The sequence below is a fragment of the Anas platyrhynchos genome, chromosome 18 (assembly GCF_047663525.1).
Source record: "Anas platyrhynchos isolate ZD024472 breed Pekin duck chromosome 18, IASCAAS_PekinDuck_T2T, whole genome shotgun sequence".
Lineage (NCBI taxonomy): Eukaryota > Metazoa > Chordata > Aves > Anseriformes > Anatidae > Anas > Anas platyrhynchos.
In genome coordinates this window covers 956,209-971,425 of record NC_092604.1, presented here as the reverse complement: position 1 = coordinate 971,425, position 15,217 = coordinate 956,209, and the positions used below count along the sequence as shown (strand labels likewise).

Sequence of the window (15,217 nt, the reverse complement as noted above, 5' to 3'; positions counted from 1 at the left end):
GAATGAGTTTGAATGGGGCCCTGAACAACGACAAGCCTTTGAACAAATCAAGCAGGAAATAGTCCATGCAGTAGCCCTTGGGCCAGTTCGAACAGGACCAGATGTAAAGAATGTGCTCTACACTGCAGCCGGGGAGAATGGCCCCACCTGGAGCCTCTGGCAGAAAGAACCTGGGGAAACTCGAGGTCGGCCTCTGGGGTTTTGGAGTCGGGGATACAGAGGATCTGAGGCCCGCTATACTCCAACTGAAAAGGAGATATTGGCAGCATATGAAGGAGTTCGATCTGCTTCGGAGGTGGTCGGTACTGAAGCGCAGCTCCTCCTAGCACCCCGATTGCCAGTACTAGGCTGGATGTTCAAGGGAAGGGTCCCCTCTACGCATCATGCAACTGATGCTACATGGAGCAAGTGGGTTGCACTGATTACTCAGCGGGCTCGAATAGGAAACCCCAGTCGCCCAGGAATATTGGAAGTGATCATGGACTGGCCAGAAGGCAAATACTTTGGGATATCATCAGAGGAGGAGGTGGGTCGTGCTGAAGAAGCCCCGCTGTACAACCAGTTACCAGAGAATGAAAAGAAATATGCCCTGTTCACTGATGGGTCCTGTCGTATTGTGGGGAAGCATCGGAGATGGAAGGCTGCTGTATGGAGTCCTACGCGACGAGTTGCAGAAGCTGCTGAGGGAGAAGGTGAATCGAGTCAGTTTGCAGAAGTGAAAGCCATTCAGCTGGCTTTAGACATTGCTGAACGAGAAAAATGGCCAGTTCTCTATCTCTACACCGATTCATGGATGGTAGCAAATGCCCTGTGGGGATGGTTACAGCAATGGAAGCAAAACAACTGGCAGCGTAGGGGCAAACCCATCTGGGCTGCTGCATTGTGGCAAGATATTGCTGCTCGCGTAGAGAACCTGGCTGTGAAAGTACGCCACGTAGATGCTCATGTGCCCAAGAATCGGGCTACTGAAGAACATCAAAACAACCAGCAGGTGGATCAGGCTGCTAAGATTGAAGTAGCTCAGGTGGACCTGGATTGGCAGCATAAAGGTGAATTATTTATAGCCCGATGGGCCCATGACACCTCAGGCCATCAAGGTAGAGACGCAACATACAGATGGGCTCGTGATCGAGGGGTGGACCTGACCATGGACGCTATAGCACAGGTTATTCATGACTGTGAAACATGTGCTGCAATCAAGCAAGCCAAACGGTCAAAGCCTCTTTGGTATGGAGGACGGTGGCTGAAATATAAATATGGAGAGGCCTGGCAGATTGATTACATCACACTCCCTCAAACTCGCAATGGCAAGCGCCACGTACTTACAATGGTGGAAGCAACCACCGGATGGCTGGAAACATATCCTGTGCCTCATGCCACCGCCCGGAACACCATCCTGGGCCTTGAAAAGCAAGTCCTATGGCAACATGGCACCCCAGAAAGAATAGAGTCAGACAATGGGACTCACTTCCGAAACAACCTTATAGACACTTGGGCCAAAGAACATGGTATTGAATGGGTGTATCACATCCCCTATCATGCACCAGCCTCCGGGAAAGTTGAACGATACAATGGCCTGTTAAAGACTACCTTGAAAGCAATGGGCGCTGGGACGTTCAAAAACTGGGATACGCATTTGGCAAAGGCCACCTGGTTAGTCAATACTAGGGGATCTACCAACCGAGCTGGACCTGCCCAATCAAACCTGTTACGTACTGTAGATGGGGATAAAGTGCCTGTAGTGCATGTAAAAAATATGCTGGGTAAAACAGTCTGGGCTACTCCTGCCTCAGGAAAAGGCAAACCTATTCGTGGAATTGTTTTCGCTCAGGGACCGGGATACACTTGGTGGGTGATGCAAAAGAACGGAGAGGTCCGGTGTGTACCTCAAGGAGATTTAATACTGGGTGAGAATAGCCCATGAACTGAATTGTACCATGTTAAATAGTATATTATACTGTATGTTATCACTACCATGATTACTATAGGTGACTAATTAGAATGTATGGAAAAGAGTGTAACCTGAGCATGACATAAATGGTATGGAATAAGGGGTGGATAGATGTCCTGGTTTCAGTTAGAACAGAATTAATTTTCTTCCTAGTAGCTGGTGGAATGCTGTGTTTTGGCTTAGGATGAGAAGAGTGCTGATAACACCCCGATGCTTTAATTGTTGCAGAGCAGTGTTTATACTAAGCCAAGGACATCTCAGCCTTTTGCTCTGTCCTGCCAACGGGCAGGCTGGGGGTGCAGTAAGAGCTGGGAGGGGACAGACCCAGGACAGGTGACCCAAACTAGCCAAAGGGGTATTCCATACCATCTGACGTCATGCTAAACAATATATAGGGGTGGCTAGCCGGGGGGAGGGGGCCGGACTGCTCGGGGTGAGGCTGGGCATCGGTCAGCGAGTGGTGAGCAATTGCATTGTGCATCACTTGTTTGTACATACTATTATTACTTTCCTATTATCACCATTGTATTATTATTGTTATTATTTTATTATTATTTTGTTATTATTATTTTCCTGTCTTATTAAACTGTCTTTATCTCAACTCACGGGCTTCACTTTCCATTTCTCTCCCCCGTCCCAGAGAGGGAGGGGGGAGGGTGAGCGAACGGCTGCGTGGTGTTTAACTGCCGGCCGGGTTAAACCACGACATTACTGCATGGGATCAATCATGCACGAGGAAGAGAGATTCCTTTTGAAGCTCCTGCTTAGAATAACAGTAGGGAGCGCTTCAGAAAGCCCAATGGATGTAGCTGTAGGGGGAAGGAGCTGAGCCTAAAGCCTTCCTGCCTCCAGCAGCGGCAAATCCTGAGCTCAGTTCCCACCAAGGTATCAAAACATGTAGTGAGCCAAGCTGAGTGTGGTCTGGTTGTAAGGTTAGCAATGAATATGGTCAACTGCTGTCCTGCCGGGCGGGCTACCCTCCTGGTGCTGCAACCACTGGGGACAACACGGTGCCAGTTCCACAGAGATGCTGACCAGCGTCAAGGCGCTTGACCTGGTCTGCATGAAGGCAATTTCACATCACGAAAAGCAAAGATTTCCTCCAGTGACTCCCGAGCCAGCTCTCAGGTTCTCCTCTGCACCAGCGCTAAGACTTTTAATCCTCAGCCTGGCAGGTGTTGACAAACTTTGTAATCCTCGTCATTTAAAAAGAAGAGGGGAAAAAAATGCTGTTTCTTCTTATGGAATTAAAGCCAATGTGTAAAGAAATCCCCATTAATAGGGCAAATAATAAAACAGAGGGTTAACTCCGGCAGGGTGTCAGGTGGCTGCTGCTTACAGAAACAAGGTGGATACTGATTAAGGAGGTATTGGGGAGGCATTGGGGAGGCAAGGACAATCCCCAGACAAGGACTGTATATCTCGAAACAAGACGCTGCAACTCATGATAAGGAAGCGGCAGACGGACAGAGAAACAAATGGAAGGACTATAAATCTCAAAATTGGACATTGGAATTCATTATAAAGATACAACAAACGGAAGAATTGGCAACAACCAGCTCTCGCAATTAAGAAACGTGCCAATTCAGCAGATTCCTGACCAAAGGTGAAAAGTACACTGTGAGGAAGACTCGGGGTCTTCCTCCCAAAGACCCCTGCCCACGTCCCAAAGACCCCTGCCCACAATTCTTGGGAGGCTCTACGCAGGCGCAAGGTGCCAAAAGGCTAATTAGCATGAGAAGCGAGGGAAGGGGGGGATAGGTAATGCATATGTATAGGCGCTTGTAGAATATTGATAGATTGATTGTATAAATTCAAGACTGCTTTCCGCTTTGGGTATGCACGATAGGTGGAGAGATCCCCCGTGCATCCAGCGCTGCAATAAAGAATATACCACTTAAAGGAATTTCGGCTTCGATCTTTGAATCAATACTTTATTATTATTTTTTTTTTTTTATAAAGGCGGGAGGAGTTGTGGAGATGTGGGTAGTGCTTAGGTCCAGCAGGAAACTTGTGCATGTCAGTGGGACGCTAGAGACTGAGGAGGGGATGAATTTTTAACGCAGCCTGTCCACAGAGATATCACACCGTTTGGGGACAGCCCAGTGGCCTCCATTTGACCAAAGTGCCTGGAACTTGCAGAAAAGCGAGAGGGGCACACCTCCAGCAAGCCGCGGGGCAACCGCCTTACGGCTTACAAAATTAAATCAATCAATCCAAAAGAATAAGTTACAGCTCGTGTCTCAAACTCTGCAGCCTGCGCGTCTTCAGGGCTGCTCCCAGCTACTTTCTGAGGGACCCTTTGCAACCTCAGTTCCTAAAGCCCTGTCAGGGAGCCCCAGCGGCCGCCCCGCGCATGCGTCACAGCCTCGCCCCTCCCCTCCCCGCACTGTGGCAACGGCTCCTGCGCATTCAGCGGGGGCGTGCGCAGTGTGCGCAGTGTGCGCAGTGTGCGTAGCGCGCTGCGTGCGCGGCGTTCCTAGGGCGCGGCCGGTGCCCCGCCTGGAGCTGTTTGTTTGTGCCGCTGCGGCGGCGCGGCGCGGCACGGGAGCGGAGCGGAGCCCGGCCGGGCTCGGCGCTGCTGCGGTCGCCATGTTGAGGCGCAGCAAGGCCGAGGTGGAGCGCTGTGTCGCCTCCGTGCAGGCCTCTGCGGCTTCTCGGAGAGAGGTGAGCGAGGCCTCGCCGCTACCCTTGGCCGGCGGGGGGGGAGGCGGAGGGGGTCCCGGTGGGGTCCCGGTGGGGTCCCGGGTGGGGTGGGGGGCTAGGGGGGTGGCCGGCGTCGTGAGGGGAGGGTTGGGGCTGCCCCTGCCCCTGCCCCTGCCCCGCGGCGCCTCACGGACAGGAGGGGTTTTATAGCAGGGCTTTCCTCGGGGCCGGAGCGAGGGAGAGGTACTTTCCTTCACAAACGAAGCACCGCGCCGCCTTCAAGTTTCAGTGTCCTTTCCGTGCGGCGCCGTGGAGGTTTCTGGCCGGCCGCTCGCTGAAGCGACAGCGCCGAGCGAGGGGGGCTGGGGGCGCACAGCTCCGCTCCCTGTCAGCCAGCGGGCCCGGGGGTGACAAACGCCACCCGTGCCCATTTTAGCTGGGAAACGCTCAGCCGCCTGATGCGATTCAGCGGGCCCTAATCCTGAAAGATCCCGGCCTGCCGCTCGGAGTTGCTTTGAAGCGGCGTGAATGTGCCCGAGCTAAGCGTGATCCGGTAGGGACTGCGTGCAGGGGCTGTGCCTTTGGTTGGTGCCTTTCCCAGCAGCAGCAGCAGCAGCAAAGCTGTCCTGTGACTTTGTGGGTTCGACTTGGGCACTGTTTGGGCTAGACAGCGTCAAGTGCATCGCCGCCAGGTGCACAGATACGTTCCCACAGTGTTGATACTCCCCGGTGGCCTCGACACAAAATATTTCCTCTCCTCTTCTTGTGCTCAAGGCCACCGGACGCGTTTAGTTTTGACTTTCGAGCGATGCTTACAGCTGACTGTGTAGCACAGTCCACCGAGGGAATAGTTACTGGTTTCCTTGTTGTGTTGATTTCGGAGGGAAGGGTCTGCCAAGGCTGCAAGCGTTTCTTTTGAGGTTGCTTTTCATCCCTGTCCGCAAGGTGTCAAGCGTGAGTCCGCTCTGGCGTGTCAGTGATACCTGAAAAGATGGACCGAAAACGCAGAGGCCTGTTTTCATTGAAATTCACTTAAAGTTTTACATAGATCACTTGGGGGTGGGGAGTAGCAATTTGAGTGTATTTCGAATGCAGACCGTTGATTCATGTTTTGCGTCATTGGGCCTAACTACCTCCAGTAGTTTGGAGTTCACAGACAAAACCTGCTTTTTGATCCGATGTTGGGAGCTCGGATTTTAAATACATATTTAAAAATAGCTTCTACCTTGAAGTTTTTGCTTGTGACTTTGTAGTTCTCTAGCTCTTTCCTTTGACTCATTTCCTCCTGCCCGTGCTTCTCCCATCTTGCCCTCTTGCTTGCTCAGTTTTCTGTTTTGCTTTTTCTCGCTTTCGTTTCCTTGTTTTATTCCTCCTTAAATACCTTTCGTCTTTCATCCCCAGAACAAGTGTGTTCAAGCTATCTCAGACTGATGACATCAGAAATAAATTACTGTATTGATGCATTTTGTATATAAACTGAGAGTAGGTGGGATTTCTTAGGTGGGAAGAAAACATTTTACCTATCTTGAAACAGTTGTGAGTGATATGTACTAGACCAGGACTAAGTACCATCTTTTTTGTTTACTCTGTCAGATTTTAGGGGTTCTTTTTGCAACATTGTTACATTGGGGGAAAAAAACAGGCTGTACTTTAAATGTAGCAGACTCTCTTCTTCTACTTCTTCTACACTCTTCAGTAAGAAGTGGTTGTGAAATGTCACAAGTATTAAGGCTTGTTGCTTGCTTCACCAGTAACCTCAATTTCACGTTTGTAGCCTTGGCCAGTTACAGGAAAAGCATTGTTTTCCAAATCCCACATCTTTCAAAAACAAAACTTTGGTTATGAGGAGCGGACTGGAGCTGATAACTAGTTATCAAATTCAGTCTCTCAAAAAGTATCCCCATAATTTCTGAAGGCATAGGAGATCGGTATCTGCTCACGTATACCTTCCCTTCGTTCCTAAAAGTCTTCCAAATATTCAGTAGGAGGTATAATGACTTAAAACAGGTAAAATAAACTGAATTCCTTACATGCTACAAGAATGCTTTTGCATAATGCTACATCCCTCAAGGCAGGGCACAATCGTTTCCAAATTCAGAAATGGATAGCAATATACAAATGGCTTGTCATCAGAGTGAAAAACTCTCCAGTCTTGACTGGGTATTAAGTGAATCTGAAGTATGACTCTCCTTGTTCTTTTCTTTAAACTTTCTGCACAAAAGCAGGAAAGTTCTGATCAGTGGTACCATGACTTTTTCTGGGTGGTCAGTTTTGTGCCTGCAGGGACTAAGTGAGAATAGAGATAATCGTGGTTGCCAGTTGTAAGGGCCGAGTGAAGCAGGAAGCAGAAAGTGGGAATGACCCGCTTAGAGTAGTTGCCATGTGGAACAAAGATAAAATGCTGTGTTCAGGATAAACGAGGAACATTCCAGTAATGCTTTGTTACCACGAGCAAATCTGCTGAAGGTGGAAAGCCTTATATCCAAGTAACTATAGTACTTGTGATAACTAAGAATGAGGTTTTACCTGTGTTTTTTGAACAAAACCTCTTATTTTGGAAAGAATGTAACTGTGCTATTGGTCGATGTTCTTGAACATCACGATGTTCACGATGATCTTGTTCTTTGGGACTTGAAAGTAAACGCTGTGCTTTTTTTTTAAGGGAGGTGATGTAACTAACCATGATGGAACAGGTGGACGGTCAATTTATGGAGATGCATTTGAAGAAGAGAGCTTTGAAGTGAAGCACACGGGTCCTGGATTGCTGTCGATGGCAAATAGGGGTCGGGCTACGAATAACTCTCAGTTCTTCACAACACTCAAAACAGTAGAAGCCTTGGACTTTAAACACGTGGTGTTTGGTTTTGTGACAGATGGAACGGATGTTGTGAAAAAGCTCGAATCCTTTGGTTCTCCCAACGGGTTAGTAAGTGGAAGAGTTGTCATTACAGACTGTGGGCAAATAGAGAATTCTGGCTTTTGAGTATACAGATGTTCTAGCAGTATAAATCAGTATTTAGATGTTATTGATTAATTATTTCCACTTCCTTAAAAAGGACACTTCTGATGTATAAATGTAAAATTGCAGCTTATGGTTGTTTTTTATGTGTTCTAATTGATTTTTTTTGCATGTTAAATAAGTTCAGACACTGGCATATTTTGGGTGTATTTGTGTTATGACATATTTGTATGGAATGTCAAATTTTACAAATTAAATCTTAGTCTTGTCAAAATAACTATTGTCTTCACTTTGGCTTGCTGAAGAGCAATTTGCATCGCGTTGTGTACTTATTTTGAACATGCTAATTGATGTTGATGGTCAGTAGACTGAAGGCCTTTGAAATGTCATTCTTCCTCTGATGAGCAGTGAGGAAGCTGAGGCAGCTGGGCAGGTGCTGGTCAGGTGGATGCTGTTTTGTGCTGTCTGCAGGCTCTTGGGCACTTGAGGACTTTGAAAGGTAAAGAGCAGTTCTTATGTGCAGTCTGCCACAGGATTTAGTTCATACTTGCTCGGGAGATTACCTTCCAGACCCACGTTGTTTTTGTACATGGTATGTTAAAGTGGCTGGTAACTTTTCGTGACAACCATCTCCTGGAGTGTTATCTGGGAAGCTGTGGTGCAGAGGGGGAACGTGCATGGGTAAGTTCTTTTTAACTTCTCTCTTACAGCTCGGCGCCAGGACTATCAGTATTTTTTTCAGAACAGCCGACTTGCTGTTCATATATGCAGTTAGAGATGACTATAGACATCACATGTTTCTGTCACGCGCTATATCTTCATATCATGCTTTACTTCTGAGGCTAGCGAGAGCAACCCTTCCCTCAGCCTCTCCAGGGAACGCTGCTTACACAAGCATTACCCTGCACGCCCCTAGCGCACAGATTCGACCCGTGCCTGCGTTACACGGAGCTGTAACCCAACAGCGAGCCTCTCCCCTGCTCGTCCCCGTCCCCGTTTCAGCTCCACAGCACGGGACGAGGCCCCGCCGTTGTTCCCGTTAACCCCCTCCGCCCGCCCCGGTCCCTCAGCGCAGCGGCCGCCTCGATTTCACGTTGGTAGCCTTGGCCAGTTACTGGAAAAGCATTGTTTTCCAAATCCCACATCTTTCAGAAACAAAACTTTGGGTATGAGGAGCGGACTGGAGCTGATAACTAGTTATCAAATTCAGTCTCTCAAAAAGTATCAGAAGGGTCTTCCTATGCAATTACTTTGAAAGTGTTGTACATCTAAAATGTGCTTGTTGTGTGTTTTCCGTTCAGAAATCGTTGAAAGGATTCCAGTTCGCTAAGCTGTATTTTGAAGTAAAGGAGTATGAACTTGCTAAAAGGTAATACGCGTTGCTGTATTCTGCTATTCTGTTCTCTAAAGTACTTTAGAAAAGCTAAGTGAATATGAAGTAGACTGGAGAAATCAAGATCACTATCATGCTGCTTTACAGTAGCAGTAGATGTGGGTATCAAGTGCTGTTTAAATCTTTATAAAACAGCAACTTAGATAATAATTATTAACTAATAATTAGTTAGGCTTTTATTCCATTGTATTATGAAGTAATTACAGTTACAGTTTCTTTCTCTTTTTTTTTTTTTTTTTAGTAAATACCAATACTTGGTGGCAAATAAGTAGCGTCTGTACATGTAAAAATAATGTTGTTCTGTACTTTAAGGTCCAGACCAGGTATCTGGAACCAACCATGACTGCATTTCCTGTATCACATGTTAAATTCCTGCCCTGCTTCCGTGGACACTGGGGGGGGGCGGGGGAGGACAGAGGGACTCGTATTATTGAGGAATATTGATCCTTTTTTTCCTGCTCCATAGGTATATATCTACATACCTCAGTGTGCAAAAGAGAGATGCGAGAGCACACAGATTTCTTGGACAAATTTATGAAGCTGAGGACAACATAGAAGAAGCTTTTGGATGTTACAGGGTAAGTACTCCACCGACCTCCGATGTCCTGCTTTAATCCATTGTAAAGGGACTTTTAAAATCATTCTGTTCTGGACTTTTCTTAAATGCATAGAAGAAAACATGTTTGTGGAAAAAGTGTAATATGTATGCTTTCTGTTGCCAAAGGTGTATATGACGTACTGCAGAGGGGATTCTTCATTTGATGTGTTTTGCTTCATCAGTATTTTTTTTTAAGATGATTCTTTTGTGACCTAGACTGGGTCTTTGTGCTAGCTGCTACTAAATTCTTTCCATATCTTACATTGCCCTTTGGATTAGGGAATTTGACAGCAGTGACAGATTCTTAGCAAGGGCTCAGGTGACAGCAGTAATCTAGTTGCTACTGGAAGACTAGACCTAGGGTGTTTTCTAGTTGTTCGTATTTATTGCTTTTTTGGGGGGTTTTGTTTGGGGGGGTGTGAGATGGGGCAGGGCGAACATAATTGACATTTATTTGTATGATTGCCCAATGAAAAATTCACCATCAGAATGCCTTTGTTCAGGTTTTGGGGAGGGAGAGGATGTGCTCAAAAGTTTTGCTGCCAATACATCCCAGCTTGTCGTAGGGTGTGACTTAATTATATATTTCTTCAAAAATGTCTATATGGAGTTAGACTAAAGGTACGTAAGAGTCCAGCTGCCTGCGTATAGCTGGTGGTGGGGGCAGAGTAGCTGGCTTCTGCGTTTTTTCCCTTGGAAATTCTTTCTTTTCTGAATTTTTGCTCTTTTGAGTTGCAGCAGATGTATCTGGGTGCTGTAGACTAGTGATGCATTTAGCAACTGAGGTCTTTCTTAACTCATTCAAAAAGTATTTACTAATAGATCTGTCTAATTTGAATACCTGTGTCTTTTCAATGACTGTTATAATTTTCTTTCCCATTCTGTGTGGATTGCAAGATCAGGTTACCTTTTTTTTCCTGCCTTTTTTTCCAGTGTGCGTGCATGGGGAAAACTAGCGTTCTGTGGAGTTGAACCCAATGCAGAAAGATCTAGTACTGAAGATAGCGGAGTTACTGTGCAATAATGCCGTCACTGATGAAAGAGCAAAATACTGGGTTGAAAAATCTGCTAAGTTGTTTCCTGGAAGCCCTGCTGTTTACAAGTTGAAGGTAAATGCCAATTTCCAACCTCTGTTCTGTGACGTTCAGAAGCTTCTAGCGTCTGACTGGAGGAGCACTTTTCCCGTGTCATCTTCTGTAAAACTTCCTGGCTAAATTATTTTAGAATCTTGAGTATTAAATCTAGTGGAATTAATATTCTTTAGATGTAATTCTTCTAGAATTTATTCTATTTTTCTAGATTTCCTATTCTTCTATTTAAAGAAATGTTAATTTCTCTGCCATTTGACACTTCGGTCTAGCTTTCAAGAAAACTGCAACTGCAGGCTTTCGTACACTTGTCAAGGTTTCAGGGTTGACAGTCTTCAAAAATGCAGGAAAATCATGTTAGTAGTCACATCCAAGAAGTTAAGACTAGGTAGGCAGTTCTCTATTTATTGTGTGACTGGCAGGAAGGTATCAGGCCTGAGAACTCAGACTTCCTTGCCCTCTATGCTGCTTGTTTGTTTTCTAAATTTGGATTAAATAGAGCAGAAAGTAAGGAATGCTCTAACTCTCGATTGCTGCGTAAAAGCCTTCAGTCGCACAGTCTGACTTTTGCACAGGTATTAGTTTTGTGTAACACAGCAGCAATGACACTTAGTCTTAAGATGTTTGTTTTAGACAGGCTATTCTGTGGCAGGGTATGCTGCCTTTGAACCAAATGGTTTCACAAGCTGAACATGCCATCCATAAGAGACAAATTCTGATTTTTTTTCCCTATTTGAAATGTTTGAGTGTTTCATTAAGCTTCGTAATAACTGGAAGCTTTTCAGCTTTAATAGTTTAAGTAATGTAGTTTGTGTGGTGGAGGCAAGAGTTGTCTGTTAATGTAGTTGTTGAAAAGGCCCACATGCAAGATGAAATATTAATGCGTTGCCTTCATGTTCAATAGGAGCAGTTGCTGGATTGTAAAGCACCATCGCTAGCGGAACTTCATAAATATGGTGTTGGTAAGAGGCGTTACTCTCTGAAACTCAGCATAAACATGACTGTCTGTACCAGAGGTTCTTCTAGAAATACTTCGTATTGCAGTAAGAGACAGATAGCAACACTGAACAGCTAGTATGGCCCTAATCACTCCAAAAGAGGAGTGAATATGTAAGGAGTTTCAATTTATGCTGTAACATGTTGCTGAGAAGCAGTATTGTTATGCTTGGTTCTTAAGAATCTGTCACATACTTCCCTACTTCTATCCTTTCTGTGTTCTCTAGTCTGTTCTGATCCATTTTCATTTGCTGCTGCCTGTTTAGCTCTTTGTGTTTGGACATCGGTAAGCGTCAATGGGAAGGCAGGTCTGTCTTCCTATGTGACCTATGAATATAGGCTCCGAATATGTTTCTAACCACCTAAGAATGAATTCAGCTCTGTAATAATGGCAGTGTCGGACTAATACTGGTTTGGAACAATGGGCAGTAATGTTTGTGTTATCGTCATTTGTGCCAAAGATGTACACTTGGGTCTTCAAGACAGAACAAGGGAGGACCAGGAATGACAAAAAGGAATTTGCATTGGGGCTATATGGGTGCTCACGCTCATTGCTAATGTAGTCGGTTAGGTAGGACTAAATATTCGAGCAAGAGGCGTATCTATTAGTATTTTTAGAGTCGAGTGTGAGGCAGCCTTTATCAGAAATGAAAGTGCTCAGGTTCCCTAAATGGTGGACTGGGTTCTCTTTATTCTAAACTAGATTCTTAACAGAGAAACTGTGACTATTGTACATCAATTCTCATTGTATACAAATAAATTCCTCTTAATTTACTCGGTAGCAATTTGTTAAATTGCAGTTCTGAAGTGTTTCACTCAACGGGAAATAGGAGAGGTCCGGGTCTATTCAGCAGTTAATCACTTTCCTGAAGCCATAACAAAAAGGAAACTTTGGCTACCTCATGTTTCAGTCCGTGCATAGATTGATTCAAACAAGTCATGGAACAAAACTTTGAGCATTTCTCCGTAATTCTTTAGGAGATTACTTTTTCATTTCAATATGTCTTGCTTTATGCTGGTCGCTGTAAACGCTTAAAATACACTTTCGCTGGTTTGGATAAGCAGTCTTTATTTATTTAAGACTATATTTTTAATGTAAAGTGTGTTCTTTTTCTCCACAGATAACACCTTACCATCCCATTTGGGTAAAAGTCAGAGTAATAGCGAACTGCAAGTCGCCCGTCAGAATCTCCAGGTAGGAACTGTAATGGCCTCAGACATTTTGTAATGATCAGTAATGTTACAAAGATTCTCACTTTTGACAGAGAATTCAGAAATTACTAACTATATCACTGTCATCATCCACCTCTTCCCCTAAATTAGTTCACTGACTTGGTAATGACATGGGTAGTGGTTAGATCAGATATTTGCTCTGCTGAAGGGAGTTTGAACACAGTGCTATTATTCCAAGAGTTGTGTCTTGTGATGCGGCGTTGGCATGGAGAGAAACACCTGCAAGCACTGCTTTTCCTGACAGCACCTGAAACTATGCTCTTCACTCTGGGCATTCAAGAGCACTTGCCCTCTTGACTTGATCTTCTGTGAAGACCATCCCTTCTGCCTTTACTTTTCTGCTGCTGGTGACTCCCAATAGTTTATCCACCAGCAGGCTTGGGCCACTAACTAAAGAGCTCCCAAACCTGCATTGGTTTTATTCTGTAACAGCTTCTGTGCTTCTGCTAGATTTCCTGCTGGGACTGTCTTTTGCACCATCCAAGATGAAAAGAATTGTGCGTATCTTTTTTCTCACCGCTTTCCTAGAGGTGCTTTCCACTAACTGAAGAAACAATACAGCAATCTAGTGTTTAGGGCACTGGACTCTTTTGTCTTACAGATAATAGCATTATCCAAAACTTCTGGAAACAAAATCCTACTTTTAATTGTCTATGCTGTTACTTGAACAGCCATGCAGAGTTGAATTCTGCATTTTGGAAGGCCAAGCAGTCCTGCCGCAAATCCAATTGAATGTAGATGGCCATTAGGATACTTCTAATTAGTCAGCTATTGTGTAACACTATAATTAAAAACAAAACCTAAGCATATCTGCAGAGGAAAGAATTCTAGTTCACTATAAATCGGTAATTTCATGTGTTTCGAAGGCGTTTCAACATTTTTTTTCCTTGGTATAGAGGGAGCGTTCAGCACAGGAGAAATATGCACTGGAACTTGAGAGACGAGAACGTGCTCTAGTTGAGCGAGAAGAATTGCTTCACAGATGTGAAGCAGCTTTCGCTGCAATAAAAGATGCTGATGAAGATGTTTAGGCAGTACTTGGAACTATGAAAAAAGTACAATAACTTACTTAGTGATTCTTATTGCTCCCCATACATTTTAACTTGCTTGTAGTTTTCTTAAGCCATCATATGTTTGCTGGATATAATGCTTATTTCTTTAAAGTGTTTGAAACCCCCAAATGAAAGATTTAGCATCAAAAGTGCCAAACTGTTGTTAGTGAGTTTGGTGTGGTTTCCAGTTCAGAATGGTGCAATGAATTGTGGGATGTGTAGGTACAGATTACTGTTGAAATTTGGGAAAACTAGATTAAAATGAAGCAGTTAACCACTGGGTTAGAGAGGTCAGTAAGACTGGTGCTTCCAGTATTTGCAGGTCTTCGGAACAGACTAGACAAACATTTGGCAGGAATGAAGTGATGCACTTTATTATGATACAGATGGTACCCGATTTGATAATGGAATTGGATGGTTTAGACATCCTGGCACCACCTACAACAGCCCTGTGGTCTGTGAAATTATTGCCAAATCCCTGAAGAACTGTGAAATTATTGTCAAAACCCCAAATATGCAAGCCTTATAAAGCATTGTGTAATGTGGTTTGGAGAAATTGAGAATATTAATTCTTTTTTTTTTCCTCTCAAAACCTTTCACTTATAATTCTGCTGTCCCTGACTGTTTTGAAAGTTTATGGTCAATTTCAAGCCACCTTGCTCCTGTTCCATCCCAAGCTGGGCAAGCTTTTCCTAGGCTTGGTTAACTCTAAAGGTTTGGCCTTTTCAATGGAAGTAATTGAGCACTCCGTTTGGAGCCTATCTGTAGCATTTTCTTTGTTGATGAGATCATTTCTATATTTACCGCTTAAGTCCTTTTTGCAGCATGATAACAGTCTGAGAGTGAGGCTTAAGAAAATGTAGTGGATGGTTGAATTCCTAGTGCAGAAGACAACACTTCTGAACAAAAAGCTATTTTCACGTAGAAGATTCTCACGGTTTCTGAGAAATGGAATGTTATTTTCTGAAAACATTTGTTTTATACTCGGCTTCAAAGCCTCAGTGTTGGTTTTTTTTTTCCAGAATCTGCTGGAAAATATTTAATTATATTTCAAATTTCCAGTGAAGGGGAAAAAAGACATATTCCTTGGTTTCTTTTTCAAGGCACGCAGGTTTTTGACTGTTACAAGTAATTGTCACTTCAATTTTCCTTTGCGGTTTCTTTTGTCTGTTTTTGCTTATATTTTAATGGTATGTACTGGTATTAAATTATATTGTGGACTAATAATAATAACAAATATTAAAAGATTACTATCTTGAGTTTCACAATTATTTTTTTCCAATTCGATGAAATGTAGCACG

The 15,217-nt window shown here is 44.3% G+C and overlaps 1 protein-coding gene across 1 annotated transcript; it reads left to right on the top strand.

The window, feature by feature from the left end:
* Positions 1-4,334: 4,334 nt before the first annotated feature.
* Positions 4,335-7,833, top strand: LOC113841765 (peptidyl-prolyl cis-trans isomerase-like). The gene is made up of 2 exons (XM_072025283.1): positions 4,335-4,618; positions 7,260-7,833. Exons 1-2 carry the CDS (start codon positions 4,544-4,546, stop codon positions 7,578-7,580), a joined length of 396 nt encoding a protein of 131 aa, XP_071881384.1. The 5' UTR covers positions 4,335-4,543; the 3' UTR covers positions 7,581-7,833.
* Positions 7,834-15,217: the final 7,384 nt, after the last annotated feature.